The following is an 18,232-nucleotide window of genomic DNA, read 5'->3' as shown; positions in this document are numbered from 1 at the left end:
CCATATCCCTAATCCTAACCATTGCGTATCATATGCACGCCAAAGTCAATTTCTGTGCATAAATAGTACACCGATTAGAAAGAAAATTGTGGTATTGATACGCACTTTCGTGAGATCGGGTAGTCCGTTCCGCCCTTGCTTTCCGTTTTGGAGATACTATTATAGGCTATCTATTCGGAATAAATACGATAGCCACATAATGATACACGTCTTGCAACAAACAAACAAACAATTTGTTTAGGAAAGCCGCATTTATGAATCAAATCAACCCCAAGGCAAGAAATGCAGATTTTATGACCATTGTTCATAAGTCTACGCACTGATTGCTTTGGTTTGGTGGCGACAGTATCTCCGGCGTTTGATAGGTGGACCTTCCAAGTTCCTGCTCCTCAGTGTGACGACGCAAGAGAAAGGAATTCACCAAATTAACTACGTCACTGAGCCAGGGCCAAGGTTGGTGGGTGTGACAAGACAAGCCTTCCAGCCTTGATCCCTATGCCCACCTCCACCCGCCATTTCTCTCCCACAGTTCTACAAGTAAAGATCAGTGGTAAAGGTTCTACAAACACACACACACACACACACACACACACAAACGTAACAAGTCTTTACATTCGGAATTTACAAAGGAAACCATGTGATGTTTTAATGCAGTAAGCCTAACTGTGTTTAAATCTCGCCAATAAATCAGTACACTAATTCAGACCTTAAGGACCTCCCCTTCGTTTTCTATTTGAGCATCTATTCTATTCGAGCATCAATGCATATATACTTCGATCTCTGTTTTAAATCTGTCAGAAATATTTTCCCTGTTACCCGGGAAAAGTCACAACTAACAAGCTTAAATGGCCAAGAACATGCGAAAATGTCATAAAATATTTCATGCATGAAAATATTACATTTTACAGACACAATAAAGTGTATTTAATGGGAGTGCTAAAACTGGAAAAGTTACCTGCTGTAGTTTAATGTGAGAGGTCAAAGTGTTACTTCTTAGGCATTTCTTGGTCCTTTCCCACTTGCGCTGATTGGTTCTGTTCTGTGCACCACGTTTCCTGACAAAAGGGGCTCCTTGATTCCGCTTTATTGCAATAGGTTAAAGGTGAAGGCCTTGACATTATTGAAGTTCAAAGACAACTTTTAATTACATCTTTTCCTTCATACGCATAAGTGGCAACAGCACACTTGCACGCCTTATGAGCCCACATGTTGTGACAAAATTCGTGTAGCGTGATCACATATAAAACTGCACATGGGGATAACATGCAATACCATCACCCCTTTGAGCATACATACAAAAAAAAAAAAAAAAAATCGCTTCGGTTTATCTCTAGGAATGTAAGATGCGCCAACTCCGCTTTTTCTGAAGAGATGATTCCATGAGAAAGGACTACACTCGGCTATATCAACTGATAGATTTCTTGCACCTATAGGCAAAAAGTGTTCATTTTTAAACGTCCCAGTTTTTGTCCAAGTAGCCGGACTTTCTTGTTTACTATTTACTGCGGAAGTGAACACAATTTCCCTCGAACAGACGGTGCAATTAAGTAAGAAAAAAGGCAATTTAAGGTCCTGGCTTTATTGCAGTGTCTAGACTACAAGAGTGGCGATTCCATTTAGAGGGTACTAAAAGACGTTACCGATATGCTCTCTAAATTTCATGGTCATTATTCTATTTATTTATTTATTTTGATAAAACTATCAAAAATACTGATAAATAGTTTTAGTTGACATTCCTTAAATTCTGCTAACTTACTTCGTAATATTAACATAAGCCAGTTTTCATTGCAAAACAACAATAGCTTAAAATTGTTAGACTTTAACGTGTGAGAGGGAGACGACGAATGGAGAGATGGAGCAAGAGAGAGAGCGAGAGAGAGAGAGAGATAGTTTTCATTACTTGGCAGTGGTCAGTTTATTATATCTTCTTTTAAATATTTGATTTCACTGCGTGTTGTTATACATTCACACTTTTTTTACTTCACCGTATACCTTATGATTTTTCTTTTTAAATCAAGTCACAACTGACATAACAGCTTACCTTTATTTCTGTTTATTTTTGATTAATATGTAGTACACAGGCCAAATAAGATCGCTGAACTGTTCTTCCGAAATAAATGAAACCTTTGGACATACAGCAAATAATTTAAAGAATCGAACAACAAAGCTCACAAGGCTGCAAAGGCAATGTAAAGAAAAATAGCAGCAGGGATATGGTAAGGATACTCAAAATAACATTATATTTACAGTCACGAATGCACAATGCATAATCTCTGTACAAGGAATACAATATTACAGATTGTACAAGTCACAGTTCTAAATGGTGAAAGCATAAAAAGTATGACATCTCCAGATTCGAACCAGAGTGGAGTGTGTGTTTTAATGTACATATATACAATCACAAAATGATAGAGGGTATGATTTTATAATATATTATAGTAGGCTATTTCGTGATCATTTTCAAAGTAAAGTTTTTAAACATTTCACTTAAAAGACGTGTCACATACACTTAAAAAAAAAAAATGTGATGTCTACGTTTTAGTTTGTGAATCACAAACTACAAATGCCGGTATAATTTGATACTAAGCAAATTTTCATTCTCTGTCCACACCCTCAGACATTGCAATCCTGTTACCCTTTAAACAAGTCTACAAGTTTTTAGTAGGCCTACTGTTGTTGGCCTTAACAAATACATTTTCTATTTAATTAGACTGATGGGCATATTTAAACATATAATTTTATTTTGCAGAGATATTAAATAAAAGGGCAACGCCATTTCAACAATTACAACAACGGATTCCCAGAAAAATACTGGAGGCGATCTCTGCTTAATTTCTTTTCTTTCATTCTACGATTTTGAAACCATATTTTGACTTGTCTGTCAGTAAGGTTTAACATTCTGGACAGCTGCAGCCTTTTCTCCTTGTTGATGTAAACGTTAAAGAAAAATTCTCGTTCCAGTTCACGAATCTGAAACTTGGAGTATGGACATCTCTTCTTTCTTGTGCGCGGGGTACCTTGGTATAATAAAAAAAAGACACCTTAAATGATCACGTTATAAAACTTTTTTTCCCTGCAACAACACAATGAGATGTTCATAAATGCACAATATATATTATATACATACATATATATATATATATATATATTATTGGAAGACGAATATGTAATTTCCAGTGTCTCCAAATGCCAAATAGATTTCATCTGATGTTACAGATGTAATCAGATGTAAATGTCACTCCGATGCAAAACTATAGCCGTGCGTAAATAGTAGAAAATTTGTAAATATAGGCTAACTAAATATATATATTGCTAAACTATGTAAAACCGTAAACAAATGAAGTGTCAACAACAGATAACAAGCACATTTTTTTTATTTTATTTCATTTTTTTTTTTTAATTTTTTACTTGGAACTCTAAAGTTATTTTATTTACTGTCTATGTATTTTTCATATTTCTCAAATTATAAAACCTTTGACCGTGTACACGTTAAAATATGTTCTTTTTTTCTTTATTTTTTTTTAAACTACAAACAAATACTGTGGGCCTAGGGTACTGTCTCATGTAAATGGCCGTGCATGTTAGTTTCTCCTCTGCAAACTATACTTATAGTTTAAGAAGCGCCTTAATGACAAGCAAAAATCTAAAATATCCAGTGATGTCTTCTGAAAGGTAATTACGACAGTTCTGATTCATAGATAGATAAATAGATAGATCTGACAGTCATTAGTAGGCTACTGGACAAGCATGGCCATTGACTAAGTATATCAACCCCATGGTAACTCAAGTCTCAACACGTTTAAAAGGAGTTAGCTAGTTTACATTCGAGCTGCTAAAACAAAATTCACAGTATGCCAAAAGTAATGTTATGCCCAATTGGTTTTTACACCCGACAGCTAAACGAGAAAATCTCTTGCAATGTTCAACGCAAGTTCATGATCAAAGTTAGCATTTGTCACAATAGCGCGCTCTTAAAATTTCACAGACTCTGGGATAGTAGCGTCTGTGTATAACATCCTCTTTTTTCAAAGCGCTTTCCCATCGTTAAAATTCGTTTCGTTAGAAGAAAGAGCTTTGTAGGTTATAATAAAATCCTTTGAATGCTTATAAAACTCCACATAAAATCTGACCGACAAAACACCGGGCTAGTCCCTTAACCTTTCCCCATTTACAGCTTCGGTACCTACTCGAATGGCTCTTGCTTGCGTTCCCGTCCTTAGTGGCTGCTGAAGTGCACGAGCCCGAATTTGTATGTTCCTCCTCATCCTCTGGGTCATTTTCCGGCTCCTGCGCTGCGGAAACAGCTGTGGGTTGGTGGGACGAAGTCTCTAATTTGTTCATCTCGCTTTTTTGTAAACAATGTTCTGACTGATTGTCCGTGCTACAATAAGCGGTTTCAAAAAAGCGGTCAAAACCTTGAGGGAGCACGTTGTTTTTCCCTACGCCGGTGTAGAAACCGGTGGGTTGGTGGCTAGAGTTCGGATGATGCTGGTGGTGGTGGTGGTGGTGGCTGTACACACTCTCGTTTTTCATGAGGATTTCTGTCATGGTGGATGGTGGACGACAGTCTCTGTGCACCAGATCTTCTCCTGAATAGCACGATGCATAGTTGGCTCTGTGGTGCCACTTGCTGGACGGGTCCAGACCATAGGAAACATCTCGCACTGGTTGAACTTGAGATAGATTTGTGGAATAAGGGTATGTGATTTGTCGCGAGGGCCCCTGTGGAAGGAACGAAGAGACGGCAGAAAATTCTGGAACGTAGTAGGTGCAGCTGGGGAGGTAGATATTGGAAGCACAGCCAGTCCTGTCCCCAAACTCGGATGTCCGGTCTTTACGCGTCTGGGAGCAGAAGTTGCCCAGATTAACAGAGTTAAACATCTTTCTCCTGTAGTCAGTACTACAGATATGATGTTTTGGATTCGAGCTGCAGAAGGAGAAAATTTGGGAAGGCGAGATGACGCGCAATCCGTCTAAGTCGCCCCGCAACACGTGATCGAAAGTAGATATTGTCATATATCAATTTGGAACACATGGATGCGAAGGAGTGGTTCAACTGGGTAAGATATGCGAGATTCAAACGATTAATTTTCTAATCATGCAACACCATGTAAAACAGTAACATCTTTAGTTTGTTGTTTTAAGCGAGTTTGTCAAGAACCAAGATAAGTGTTTTCTATTTATGTGTACGTGGTTCTGAGTAACGCTGATTTTACGAGTCTGAGACAACACATTTTGTTTGTATGTGTGTCGTAGCATGTATGTTTTAATCAATGACTTTCGCATGTAACCAAACTATTAAAACTTAAACAGAACGACTGTTAAATATGACTGGTATGATTTATTATTGTATTGTTGTGTTGATTGCTAATATTCAAGGGTCGAGTTTTACCGCTTTGTCAAGTTGATTTTGTTCAAACGCTTAGAATTTTTATGACATTCCTTGTCTATCTATCTATATATGTATAAATCTTTAAATCTATAGAGTATATATATTTATACATGGTTTGATAAGCAAATATGCCTTACAGGTGTCAGCTCTACTCAGTTCTTGAATATAATAATAGAACATTTGTCAGTTTGTCTTTTTTGTTGAGATAATAACATTAGAAACTTGTGCAGAAAAGTATCTGGCCGGAAATTTCAGTCATTGCTTATAAACACAAAGTTAACACTGGCCTTTATGTTTACGTTTGGATGGGGTTTAATTTTTAACTGGATTTTTTTTTTACTTGGTTTTAATCAGCGAAACTAAACTAAAAAATAGTGCTGTGAATGATGCCATGATTGAAGATGACTTTATCTTGAATGTAAAACATTGTTTTTTTGTTTTTTTTGAATGAAAAATTAAATAAATAAATATATATATTAAATTAAATTAAGTGTAATGTACTATTGTGTTCGACCTTCCTTACACTTAAGCACCACACGTTTTGGCATTTAACATGTGTAAAGTACGTCAAATGATCCCTTGGATATTTTAAATATCTGAGACCATTTTATTAGAGGCATCTGTTTAAGGCAAAACATGTTATCCAGTTTCAATATATACCATCCAGCGTCTATTAAAATACGCCTAAAATGTTTTGTTTTTGTAGCAGAATGCTGAAAATATTGCTTTTCATTTAAAGGTCCTTTTTAATATTGGAAGATCTATATTTATAGCAACTATTCCAACACATATTCTGCTAACATTGCAGAGCATGCTAATCTTCTCAAATTTTAAAACAATCTAATTCGTGAAATAAACTATAATAATAATCATCACCGTAATCATAATAAAATGGATTCAGTATGTAGCACTCGCTTTAAAATATTTATTTATTTTCAATTAATTATTAGTTCATGTACAGATATGTGAAAATGTCTGAAGATCTAATGACCGATCATGGAAACTTTTCACCAAGCACCAGTCACATAGCCTATAAACTAATAACATTTACCATCGTTCATGTTACCAAATGTTTTTAATGGTTTCTCTTAAAAAAAAAGTTATTATTTTTATAGGTCGATTATTTATTCAAAACAGCTTTTCAGGGTGTCCATATTAACTTTTACAAATTTACAAACTGCACATCGTAACTAAAAAGTTTTCTTAAACCGCATTTGCTATATTGCTGGCGTATGTAACTGAGCCCTCTCAAAATTGACAAAAGGTTGGTGTGCAATATGCCTTCAACCAAGTATAAAGAAAGCAGACAGCTGCCCAGACCCAGCACTTGAATTTGACCACTAAAATTCTCACTGCGGCCGCCATAAAAGGCCGACCGGCGGAAAAGCAAGAACTTCTTTGTTGAGCCCAGTCTCATGAAAATTTGTTCTACAGAGGAAAAAAAAAAAACCAAATAAATATTTAAAAGCCCTATTTAACTAGATATGCCATACAACGATCGATGAAAGATGTTTTCTGGTTTCAGTCATCTAGGTCTAAAAGTTATTTTAAAGGAGCTCAAACTTAAACAACCGTGTCACCTGTTTGAGCCAAAACTCTATCGTGAAACCGTTAATGAAAAGAACAATATCTATTTTTCTCATCAGGGTCATGTAGTCCTTCTGTCCAGTATAAAGTGTTAATGCGAGAAAGATTTTGCGAGATAACTGCTGAAAACTAACATGTTCCCAATGTGTATCACACTGGTTTCACGACGAAATCCACTCTATGTATTCCCGCAGTGCGTAACAGCAATAACAAAAACTACTACTTATCTGAGATATTTTGTATCTGATTTTGTAATAGTTGTTCATAGGGGACAGGTTATACATGTATGTCAACTATTTCGATGCCATCATACAGCTTCAACATTATACTACTAGCCGTAGGACCCTGAAATTCAACAAAGGCGCGCCCTTTTCTTTCTCTAAACAAGCACTATATCCCCACAAATCCTCTGCCCCTGCTGGAGATTTGGACAATTGTGGATATTGTGATGTAGCAGTTGAATTGAAGGGGCAAGTTCAGCTGGAAAGAAAAGCTAGAAAGACGTTTAGAGTCTAGAGAAACAGGGTACAGAGGTGTTGTAAATGTTTGCCATTCTCCTCCTAAAAACCATCACTATGAAGAACCGTGAGCTGTACGACACTGTCAATTGAATTTTTGCAATGCTTTGCAGCTAAGGTCTATAATTACAGAGTTAAAGTAAATTATGGAGTCGCTCATTACTGTTACTCGGATTAAAACGTCGCGGCCCATGCTTCATCATAGAGATCGAGAAATAACCCGAGCGGTGAATCTAAGCAAGTATTTGCCTGAGTGCCAGTTTCATCGACTTTTCATTCGTGCATCAACACAAAAATGCTTTTGCCTCATACCGATGGAACATAGACAGAAAATGAAACCTATTCAGTAGTCGTGATACATCAACAACGAGACCAAACAACAGTTGTAGGCAACACTCAAGGGCCCTTCAGTGTAGCTCTAGGGCTAAAACCTCAGCAGGGCTAAAAAGGGAAACTGTGTAATAGCATTACTGTCCCCTCATGGCCTAGATAAATTTAATTGGATGTAAGTCGGGCTGTTAAACTCGCTCGTATGAGCTGTGAACAGATTCAAGCAACAACAAAAAATGGCCCTTCTTTTTACAGAGGTCTCTGCTAGTGCATAGCTGCAGAGCGTTAGCACAGGCAACAATCAGACATCTCAATCATAGAAATCCTAGAAGCTTGTTGCTCAAAATGTAAAGTAACACCACGGGCAGACAACAGTGGTATTTTATTATATTGAGTGATATTAATTATTTTGTTAGTCGGGATACATGTGATTAAAACAATAACTTAAACTACAATAGAGCTGGCTAATTGTGTACATTTCCGTGTAAACTGAGGGGGTGCAAACTGATAAATCGTTTTAAGATACGCTATAGCTATTTATGCCTAAAAGAACAACCTCCCACACACCGGTCTTAGACAAAAAGTTAGGTCTTTGCCGTATATAGGAAAACTTTGATCCCCCACCCACCACCACCATCTTATGGTATATTAACAGCATTGTTCATACACTGGTACACATAAATACTATTGCTGTATGCAATTATTTTTATGTGTTTCCACATCCGGAACATAAAATTCCAAAACTCGACTGATACAGTAGTTACGGACTTTTGCGCTTTGTTCGAATAATAATAATAATAATGATAATAATAATAATAATAAAAACAGGAAGAAGTGATGATTCCATTGTCTTGCAGATGTCACGACTAAGGTGAGGTTATCGTTTATTTTGCCGTTATGAAAGAAGAAATAACTACTGATGTTGTTTTGAATAACAATATTTTAAAAACATCAACTGTACACCTGGATTTACAAATGTATGTGTGTGTGTGTGTGTGTATATATATATATATATATATGTATATATATATATATATATATATATATGTCAGAATAACCATTTTATTTGCACTCGCCAAAGGTTCATTGTAACCTTCAATCCATGACAAGGAAATGGCACAAAAAAATGGGTGCATGATGCCTGTAGAAAACCCTCTCTAAAAATGCATCGATTGTTCTTCATGTCAAAACCATCTTATTCAATAGTCTTATTACCAAAATGATTATAATTTTCAGTAGTCAAGTCCCATAATACTATCTGGTAAATTGCAAAACTTGAGTACATTCACAAAAAACAAACAGACAAATAAACAACAACAACAACAACAACAACAACAACAACAACAACAACAACAAGAAAAAAAAACACACACAAACACACTCACACACACACAAACATATTAGCGGTATCAAACAAACATATGAAAAAGGCACCAAGACGGTTTCTCTGTATGGCTGTTTCGGTTGCTACGGCTCATTTCATTGTAGCAGAGCCGCCTCAGCAAAATGAAATTGGGTTCAATCCAGCAACATTACATTTATTTCATTCAAAAACGGCAATAAAATTTAGGTATTTTCGTTAAGTTATGTTTTTGTTATTTATTTCATCTACTTAGGCTACTTGACTTTTTGCCAGGAAAAGGACTGGAAATATTTAGCGAACGCATTCGTTCTTTTTTACTTCAGTCATACTGCTTACATAATCTACCGAGATGTTTGATTAATATTTGTTGATCAAACTGAATCGACGACCGTAAACTGAATGGCATTTATTGCGGAAACCAGATTTCCGGCCCATGGCATGTTGATGACAAGATAAAGGTATGTACTCACAACAAAACCTTTAATATGACACCGCGTGGCTGCTGCACGACTTTGTTTATAAGCAACACAGCGTTTTTAAATAACAAAATGTCAGCTCTTGCTGAAAGCATAGGGCTTTCACTCTAGTGGTGTTTTTCTTTTTCTTTTTTTTTTGTATATGTGACCTTTTTAAAACTATTACAGTATACCGTAATACATTAGCAAAGTAAATAGCACAGTAAATATGTTCAGGACCTTACTCCGCAAACTGAAGTAGGCTACTTGTACACGAATAACTGGATATTAATAGTATAATCACTTTGAAGATCCAAGTTTAGGATTAAACTTCATTAAACTTACTTAAAATAATTTGCTTATGCATTAGGCTACATCGCAAGAAAATGGCTATGTGTGAAAAAGACTATTAAGCGAATAATTTCTTATGAAGGGTGGCTGTTATACATATTTGTTATATGAATTCTTTTCGCATTACTATGAGTTGAAATGGTTATGCCTCCTCAACGCTATTACAAAAAATGTATTGTATGATTCAGTAAAATATCTTTATTTAACTTCATATTAATGCTTGAATTTTGTCTACACCAATGGTACTGGATACTTGGTTCCTATATATGGGACACACTAACTTGACCTTCAATTTGTAAGTTGCTCACGCCCACTAAGACAGGACTAACGCAAGGGGTGGGATCGGAAAGAAAGTCCAAAACATTGTATAAACAGTCAAACCAATTGTTCGCAAATTAAGTTATTTTCTTCCAAAATAAATACTTGGTTATGAACTACTTAGTTTTGAAGTAACATTAACTCAACAATCAATATTTTTCTTTGACGCGACCACACTTTTCCCCCTTCTTTTTTGCTCAGGTAGGTTGTATTGCAGATCAACACATTACAATTTGGCTTTAGATTAGTATTAATGGACGTATTCAGAACGCATTCATTAGTTTTGCGATGTTCTGAATATGACAAACATGAAAGGGGCCTTATTTTCGATATGTATAGTTTTTCCTACAATTGTACCCTCACGCTGTAGCCGCATGTAATATTTTCTAATAGGTAACTTAAAAAATACTACAAGGAAATAAGATCTGATACTAGTTGAAGCAGTGATATATTTAGTATTACAAATACAAACATCACGGTTTACAGTTGTTTCGTAATAGCATATTTAATAAAAGAAAAAAAAACAGGCATGCAATAAGTATACACGCTGTTGTTGTGGACATTTTGACGTCGTGCCATAGCATTATAATAATTGAAAGTTGACGTTGCTGCGAGTAACATTAAACGACCCTATAAGTAGGTAAAGTGAATAAATAAAATTAAAGTGAACAAAAATAAATAAATTACGTTTTGATTATTCCAAACATAAGTTAATTAGTTAATTATTCCAGGCAAATAGCACGAAGAAAATAATAGGAGGAACCAGTCTCCTCCATCACTACTGTGAAAACTATCGTTCCAACAGAAGATAAGGTTCAAACAACAACTGTCAGGCAGAACCTATAGGAACTAAGACCATTCAAGCAAAGACCAATATCAATATTTTACAAAAGAAAAATTGCAAACTACAATTTGGAAATAATTTACATTATTCGTATTCTGCATTAGCACATTTTTTTGGACAATACAACTAATAAATATGCCAATAACTTCGTTTTTAAAATAACCTTTTTATTCAGATGAAATAAGCCTGAAAGGACGTAATTTTTCCAGTGCGGTTGCAATGATTGTAATTATTCGTCTATACATCTTTTGTTAGGTCAAGCAAATGTTGATTCTGCTTAAATACAAAAGTAACCAAACCGTTGCATGAGCTAAATTTTGAAGTTACTAGGTTAAGGTGAGCGTATATAGAGAGTGTTTATAAAACTACTCATTGTCAAGACATTTTCTTTCTCACTCTCTTAGTTACACGTAAATCCCCTTTAAAAAAAAAAAAAAAAAAACACAGCAGCGCAAGCAACGCCAGAAGTAAGTTCTCCAGCCTCTACATGTCTGTGATAGGAGCAGGGGAGATCTAGAGCACTTTGTGAACCACATGACTACACAAGTTTTGTGTGAAGGGCATTGGGGTGCTCAATGACCTCTGAGCCAGGGAGACGAGTCGTCATAAACAGATTTGGTCAGTCTCAAAGTCAAAAGCGCCGCAAGCGCATAAAATGTCATTGTTACGATTGCAGCGCATTTGCTTGTAAGGAAGCCAATAGACTTGACACATAGCTTTGGCTTTGGAACCTTCTCTACCCTAAGATCCGCTTTATTTACATTCGACTGAATCTTCAGTGATTCTCTATTAAATTAAATACAAAAATGTATTTAAAAAAACACGTTACAAGAAAAAATATAATAAAAATAATGTTACATATTACATTTGGTTTAACAATGTTTAACTCATAATCAACATTACATTACAGGTTGGTCCTAAAATTCATAGCAATCATTTCTAATGCATTTTTGTGCATGAGCAATTAAATGTAATCTAGCAAAAATCAAAATCCTTATAATCAAAAGGAAATCTACGCACACTAGATATTTTAGCAATGAACTAGCAAAAGGCTGAAACACGTAAAAAAAATCAGGCACATTTACAAAACAGGCAAGCAAATCATTACATGTCCTTGCAGTTAGTCCTCACGGGGCCCCGTTTCGGCGTCTGTTCTTTTTATCCACTAGGTGGATGTCTTTACCATTTTAACCACTCGATAAAGCATATCAATATTGTTGCGCTATGTGGCCATGTTGGCAAACATTCAGATTGCATTTTTAGAGTTTTCTCTTGAGTGTTGCAACAATTTTTTATGTCGTGACCTTGTACTGAAATAATTAAGAGCCAATATGGTAAAAATAAGGATGCTAATTTGTAATGAAATGTTTCTGAAAACGTAGTTTGAGCGCCCGAGTCGGCTTTCCTCCTACTGAATATAAAAATATCTTTAGGTAACAAATTTACCCGATTCAAATAATAAAACTCATATGGATTCCACAACAAAGACATCAGGACAAAAGTAAATAAAAGTAAGTTTAAAGACTTTATTAATCAGAAACTGTAGGTTACACATATATGGATACATTCATGAACTCGTAACATTATTTACAAGACATTTTTAATTGCAAGGTACAAAGGAATGCGACACTGGTGCATTCACAAAATTACACAGAACAACACAGAAATTATACATCAGAGACAATTTCACAAAACAATCCAAAGGGGGAAACGTGACGATCTTTGTTATATAGTAGCCTAGCTGATGATGCCATTCATATAATTGTGTTTGTATTTTCTATAGATTCACAAAAAAAGGATTTAAAGAAAATGTAAGTCGCCGAACTATCAGACCAATAACAAGGAAATAACGCAGCACTGATATTCTGCCAAATTCGTTTATAATAATAATAATAATAATAATAAAGTACAAACGAATAAACTATATTGTATATGAAACCAACTTTTAACGATTCGTTGATCGTATATTTTAAACGTTCTTTTCAGTTTTTTGATAGTGTTTTAAAATAAAACATGCGCCTTGTTGACAAAAAATAGTCGGAAAAACATTTGCTTTTTACCTTCTAACTACAGTCATTATTATCATGCAGCAATTATGAACTATTTCACTGGCATATAATCCATGATCTTGGTAAATGATGTTTCAAATAACACAATGGGTCCCGCCAATTAGCAAAACAGGCTTGTGAATATTGGGATTTAGATCTGGTCTCTTCAGTATGATTGCTACTTCCATTACACTTATAAATTACTTGATCTTTGTTCTAATTTATAGTTGAGAGTTTACTTAATATTACTTGACCATGCATTTCTCTCCCAGAAGGATTGTTGTTGTGAATTAATTAACTAGACCTAAGCGAATGTGTCCAAATAACGCAGATCAAGGGACAAGCAATCGTTAATGGAAAATTGATGCTGTTAAAAATGCAAACATGATAGAAACACCTATAGTTTTTCACTACATCATGAATAAATATTTTATTAGCAGTTTGTGCGGCTTAGTTGCAGTCCTACCAATATACACTTTGACCAATAACCAGTTGTAGAAAGAAATTTCCTAACATTTGTCAGAATGACATTTCACAGGCTAGATCAAAGTCTATTCATAAAAGCTGCTCTGTAATTGCGGTTTGGTTCTCAAGTGCCCAAGATATGAGTTGGGTCACTAACTTTTTGCCCGTGACCGTGAACGTGCCATAGAACACGTGGCGATGACTGCGGAACGGAGATAAGACGTTGATGGCTTAACGCTGCCCACGCTTCTTATTGTCAAGAACTGAGTTTGAAAGGCCATTTCTTAGCGATAATTGGCAAAATAAAAACAAAGATGGGAGATTGCGAACAGTTAAGGATTCTCGTTATGACAAAGTATGGCATTTCAGTCTATTTTTATTTTTAGCTTAGAACACTGATCATGGCACGAGGGTTGTGTTATAATTTAAAAAAATGTTTTAACACTCCGACAGTAAATATTTAGCGATCATTTCAGACTGAAAAGAAAACATTTTACTTGTACGAAATGCTTTCTTACAGCTTACATTTGTCTGAGTTTCTAACTAGCACTTCATTACTTAATAAAGTGAGTCTTGGCTTAGATAGCTTGTCACTTTCAAAACTTAAACTAAAACATTCCCACCATATACATGCCCAAAATTGGTGGGTACGAACCCTCTTAAATAAACACCACATAGACCACATTGCATAAGCAGACTTCTGGAGCCATCATTTGGTCACGTACCCCAATTATGTTTGAATTCTTATTTGCGTTTTCTGAATGTATCGTGAGACAAGACTTTCAGAGTAAAAAGGGGGCAATGGTAGATTACCATTAGCTAAATACTGATGTTGGACTACCATTAAGCCATGTAGCCTATATTCTGTGCCTCCTTAAAAGAAGGACAAAGCCTGCTCCCTTAGCAACAGTCTCTTTTTCTTCATCCGCCGATTTTGGAACCAAATTTTAACCTGTTGGTCGCTGAGATTGAGCCTGTCAGACAGCTCCCTACGTCGCTGCCGGGTGATGAACTCGTTCAGCATGAACTCTCCCTCAAGCTCAGCCAGCTGCAGTTTGGAATAGGGCTTTCGCTTCTTGCGGGTCCGGGTGTGCATCGGGTACCACGGAGCACCTAAAGGGGGGCAAGGCACGGGTTCATGAGAGAGCTTCAAAACATCTCCTAGGCCAGCACATCAAAATCTCTCCACATCTCGATGCCACGTAAAATACAAATATCTGGTGCATTTTGTGAGGCTGTTCACATGACAATTAGACGTTATTCAATAACAATATGAAGTGCAATGCAAGATTGCCGATATGATGAATATATCTGTTTATTTATGAGAGTGTCTTAGAATGTTTTACTGTTCTAGTTAAACGTACATTAATGCGATAATTGTCCTGTTTGCAAGAACCTATTTAGCGGTTTTTAAGGCATATGAAATTACTTGCTGCACGACAACGATATTAATTCAGTTTACAAGTCAGTAAAAAACGTCCTCTTTTTCTGTCAGAGCAACTGCCATTTTTCCAGATCTGTTCTATACTAAAATAACGCGAAAGCTTTGGCAAAGCGTATATTTAACAACAATAACTATGCTTTTTATGTAAACGGCGTCAAACATTGGCAACGGGATCGCTGAATTTTATGATGTTGTGTTTACTGGTTGTATAAATGACTGAGCGCTTAAACTGGTGAACGTGGAGCATTTTAGGGCAACCCCTAGTGGCCTTGAACAACAAACGCAAGATCCATACAGGAAAATCAGAACAGTTTCCAGGGAATGCCTAAATAAACTGTCATGCAACAACAACAAAACAATTGCTGGAGCAAGATATGAGTAATTGTACTATGTGCTTCTGTTGTCTTTCAGCTGAGATTGAATGCGAGGGACAAACCTCCTCCAGTGGCGATATTGCTTGCGTGGTTTCCTTGCGATACCAGGGTTTGTGGGTCGCTTGCTGAAGCCTTTCCCCCTTCGTTTAGCACTGAAGAACTGGAGTCGGACTCCAAGGACTGACAGGATGGCGGGTCTTGGGTCAGATGCTCGGTGCCATAATCATACTTTGAGAAGGTGCCACTGTTGCCCATCCCATTGTGCATCCCGTGATCAGACGATAATGATGCATCTCTTGCTCGCTCCTCTCGTTTTAGATTGTTGCTGTCTGAACACGGCTCTCTGTTGTTGCTGGAATTGCCATAATAACACTTGCTTTCCTCCAGTCGGGTTATTTCACAAGATCGATTAAATGAGGGGTTAATGGATACGGGACTGCTAAAGTAAGACTGAGAATATCCATTGCACGACTCCGATGGATTCCACGGGAGAGAGCAAACATTGTCCCTTCTAGGGTACGAGAGAGACGGTAGCCCCGCCAGCTGTCCCCCTGAGGCTCTAAAATTCGGGAAGTAAAACCTGTCTCCAGTGTGGATGTTTTACAAAGGTCCCACAAACCCAGGATTAAGAAGATTATGCTCGCCCATTTCCGCGGGCCAGACCAACAGCTTCTAGTTTATTGCAATCTGACATTTAACGTAGTTAAACCTAGGGGTGCACCTCATTGGTCATCTCCACGTCACGTGCCGGAGCTTACTCGAACACTAGAAGGTACCACCCACTTTGTCCATTTCAGACAAAACAAAACATTAACTTCTGTATTACGGGGTTTATATGCTTTTTTAAAATACTATAAAATATCTTATTAAAAATGTAAAATCTTGTTTTTTTTTCATTTCCCCTAACTCAAAGGTTCTAAACGGATCGTCTTTCACTTTCCTTTTCAGAAATATATAGAAGTGTCCGAGGCCTCGTTTAATCTTTATTACCTGGCAAAAAATAAATAAATAAATTAAATAAAAAATACATTTTCCACCACAAAGAGATTTATTTTTTTCATTACAAGAGAGGGTTCTTTCGACATTGTTTTCAAACAAATTACTGTTGAATTCAGTGTCATATAAAGATGTGATGTTCATCTTTTACAGGCTTGTTTTAAAGAAATACTGATGCTCAGTGCTGAACTCCACTCATATTTACTGTAGTGGGGTCAGCAGGTTGAAACCACTGGCTCCGTAAAAGAAGATGATATTCTATAAGAATTTTTTTTAAGACCGTATAGCCTATATTTTAGATAATATGCTCTAGTACACCTCACATGAACAACTTGAACAGATACATCCTATAAATGCTCGCAGTCAAACTCATGGAGGATTGTTACACATCTCACAATTCTTTTATTTGAATTTTACAAGCTGACAGAGGGCATTAAAATGATTCTGCCGCTCCAAATACACCACATTAGATCACATTAATTGATTTTTGATTGTAGATATATAAAGTACATGCAAATATCCCTCATATCAACTGCAACGCAATGTAATTGTCACGTGTGTATTATGAACAAAATGGAGCGATGAAATAGAGATTATTATGACAAAAGGGCAATAATAACAGGCATTAAACCATCTGTCTCACACTGGAGTGTGTGTGTAACGCAAAGTTGATGATATTCTAATTCAGTGTTAGACTAATATTTCAGGCATTTAGTTTTTATATAGTATTTTCCCAATGTATTAATTATAAATCAATGTTATAGGCTAATTGTTTTTTATGTTAATTTTTAATTTAGTTTTGATCTCTACTTTGGAATGCGAATAACTATTACAAGTTAAACATTTTCAGATATGGATACAGTTGACATATTAGATTGATGAATATACCTTCGTAACGTTTTTAAACAACTAGTTTGTTTACGCGCTTGCGCAGCCTGTTAAGCACATGCTCAAGCTGAGATATATATAAGTGAGCAAATTATACTAGCATTCTTGTTTCATTTTATAATTTACATTTCCTTATTTATTGCAGGAGTCTTTGAGTAACACAGTAAATTTGCGTTTGCTGCCAATCTAAAGTTTGTGTCAGTGTATCTGTGTGGGGCGTGATTGTATTTATGATCATGGCCAACTTATTTATTTATTTTTGTTTACTATACTTTCAAATAAACCAGAAAAGCAAAATAACCACAAACAGCTTCATTGATGGCGATGGGTATAGGCTATAAATGCAAAGATACTGCGAAAGGAAATCCGGCGTTCAACCCATTACAAATCTTGACATCTATAACATCTACAACAGAGATTCAAAACAACTAAAAGACTGCAAATGTCGTCCTCTAAATTGCCCAAGAATTATTACATACAAATTTTAGGCACACATGTGCATGTTTACCGGCTAGAGTACTTTATACCAGATTCATATAACCAATTACCATGCTACACAACACTCCGTGCGTATAATTTTTAAATGCTATCATATTTCACTAAAATATCCAACGTTGGAAATATCAGGACCTTTCTGTGTTAAACATAAAAGTAATTCCGAAATATGAAACTATAGATACATGAAATTTAGTTAATCACTCGTGCTAATTAATAAACTAGTCAGTTGTGCCATTTTGTTAGTTATTTCTGATTAGTTGTAGTGAAAATATTTTATTATTTCCCCCAAGAGCACAACAGAGAGCAAAACAAGTTGATGAGGGAGTTACTTGTTCTCCCTAGGAATGAATGACATTTCAAC

At 36.0% G+C, this 18,232-nt stretch overlaps 2 protein-coding genes across 2 annotated transcripts; both read right to left on the bottom strand.

Annotated features, from left to right (window-relative positions):
- Positions 1 to 1,326: 1,326 nt before the first annotated feature.
- On the bottom strand, positions 1,327 to 5,182 carry LOC109113349 (homeobox protein Hox-C11a-like). Its single transcript, XM_042713562.1, has 2 exons — positions 4,188 to 5,182; positions 1,327 to 3,017 (listed from the first exon to the last, which is right to left on the bottom strand). The coding sequence occupies exons 1-2, from the start codon at positions 5,014 to 5,016 to the stop codon at positions 2,785 to 2,787; spliced, it is 1,062 nt and encodes a 353-aa protein (XP_042569496.1). The 5' UTR covers positions 5,017 to 5,182; the 3' UTR covers positions 1,327 to 2,784.
- Positions 5,183 to 12,664: 7,482 nt separating this feature from the next.
- Positions 12,665 to 16,299, bottom strand: LOC109113840 (homeobox protein Hox-C12a-like). Its single transcript, XM_019126646.2, is given in 2 exon segments — positions 12,665 to 14,784; positions 15,552 to 16,299. Coding segments are annotated over 2 exon segments (825 nt in total). The 5' UTR covers positions 16,138 to 16,299; the 3' UTR covers positions 12,665 to 14,545.
- Between the last annotated feature and the right edge of the window lie 1,933 nt (positions 16,300 to 18,232).

This window comes from Cyprinus carpio, chromosome A23 (genome assembly GCF_018340385.1).
Source record: "Cyprinus carpio isolate SPL01 chromosome A23, ASM1834038v1, whole genome shotgun sequence".
Classification (NCBI taxonomy): domain Eukaryota; kingdom Metazoa; phylum Chordata; class Actinopteri; order Cypriniformes; family Cyprinidae; genus Cyprinus; species Cyprinus carpio.
The sequence above is the reverse complement of the archived record's forward strand: the minus strand, read 5'-3'. Positions and strand labels throughout refer to the sequence as shown.

Coding starts and splice junctions, on each gene's coding strand:
- LOC109113349 (XM_042713562.1), bottom strand. CDS start 5,016: ATGACAATATCTACTTTCGATCACGTGTTGCGGGGCGACTTAGACGGA. Junction 3,018..4,187: donor CGCAAGCAAGAGCCATTCGA/GTAGGTACCGAA, acceptor TATTATACCAAG/GTACCCCGCGCACAAGAAAG.